The sequence below is a fragment of the Brachionichthys hirsutus genome, chromosome 15, assembly GCF_040956055.1.
Source record: "Brachionichthys hirsutus isolate HB-005 chromosome 15, CSIRO-AGI_Bhir_v1, whole genome shotgun sequence".
Lineage (NCBI taxonomy): Eukaryota > Metazoa > Chordata > Actinopteri > Lophiiformes > Brachionichthyidae > Brachionichthys > Brachionichthys hirsutus.
In genome coordinates this window covers 3,674,759-3,675,897 of record NC_090911.1, presented here as the reverse complement: position 1 = coordinate 3,675,897, position 1,139 = coordinate 3,674,759, and the positions used below count along the sequence as shown (strand labels likewise).

General features: G+C 60.3%; 1 protein-coding gene across 1 annotated transcript in view; it reads right to left on the bottom strand.

The window, feature by feature from the left end:
• Positions 1–800: 800 nt before the first annotated feature.
• The window catches only part of mpz (myelin protein zero), a 4,156-nt gene continuing 3,817 nt past the window's right edge, over positions 801–1,139 (bottom strand). The window contains 1 exon segment of the mRNA XM_068748831.1: positions 801–887. Coding sequence (XP_068604932.1) covers positions 801–887 — 87 coding nt within the window.

The following is a 1,139-nucleotide window of genomic DNA, read 5'->3' as shown; positions in this document are numbered from 1 at the left end:
GCATCAGGATGGGCAGAAAAGGAGAGAGCAGACTAGAGGAGCGGAGGCCGTCACGGAGAAGTCAGACCTTTATCTAGGGGGGAGAGAGAGAGAGGGAAGGGGGGGGGGGGGGGGGCGTAAGACAAGAAGAGAAACAGGACAGAGCCGTCAGCACAGAAATCACTGCTGCAATTTAAATGAACAAGAAAGGCAGGAAATTCACAGAGAAGGAGGAAGAACTCGGGAAGAACGGAGATCAGGGCGAGAAAGCTGTTTAGGGGACAGGATGGCACAGGCGAGGGGGGGGGGGGGGGGCAGAGTTCGACTTTATTATCAGATCCACCCGCCTTGCTTCAAGTAGCCTTGTGGCCCGCCAGAAGAAGGCGTGGCGCTGGCTGGGGCGGGAGACGATCACGCCGTCTGAGATCGGCCCGTCCGACTGGGACTTGTTATGCGTTATGGGGGGTGGAGGGGGGGTGGAAAGTAGGTTGATGCTGCCTCCTCAGTGGACTTCCTGCTCCCCCACCCTCCCTAGTGGTCTTTTATTTGAAGGTGAGCTGGTTGGCGAGGCGGGACAGGAAGCCCGGGGGGTGGGACTTCCTTGTCCCTCCTTCACCACTGGGAAGCTCTTCCCCATCGTTGCCAGTCAGCTCCAACTCGATGGTCATCAGCACCCGGCCCGAGCCGTCCAGCCCTCCTCCCCCGACATTCTCGGTCGTCCCGACTACCCTTTGCTGCCGCTCAGGCTGGGCCTTCGCCCCCGCCTGGCGTATGGGCTGGAGCAGCCGGCTGGCGAGCCCGCCCCAGCCCCTCCCCGTATCCTATTTCTTATCCTTGCGTGACTCCGGCTTCTTCTTTTCCGAGGCGGCTGCCTTCACCTTGGAGGGTTCGGCGGGAGGCACAGGGCCCTGTGGGGGAGGAGGGAGAGGGGAGAACAGGGGAGGAGAGTCACTTCAGGAGGAAAGGAGCGTGAGGGAGCGAGAGCGGGCGAGGATGGGTAAGATGGGTGCGTTAGAGACGAGAGATGGGGTAGCCGGGATGGACGGAGCTGTGTGAAGAGGAGAGAAAAGAGCATTTAGGAGGAGAGACTCAGACACGCAGAGACAGATCCAGGCGAGGAGGTAGAGAGACAGTCCTTTTAAGGGAGTGGGTAGAAAGTG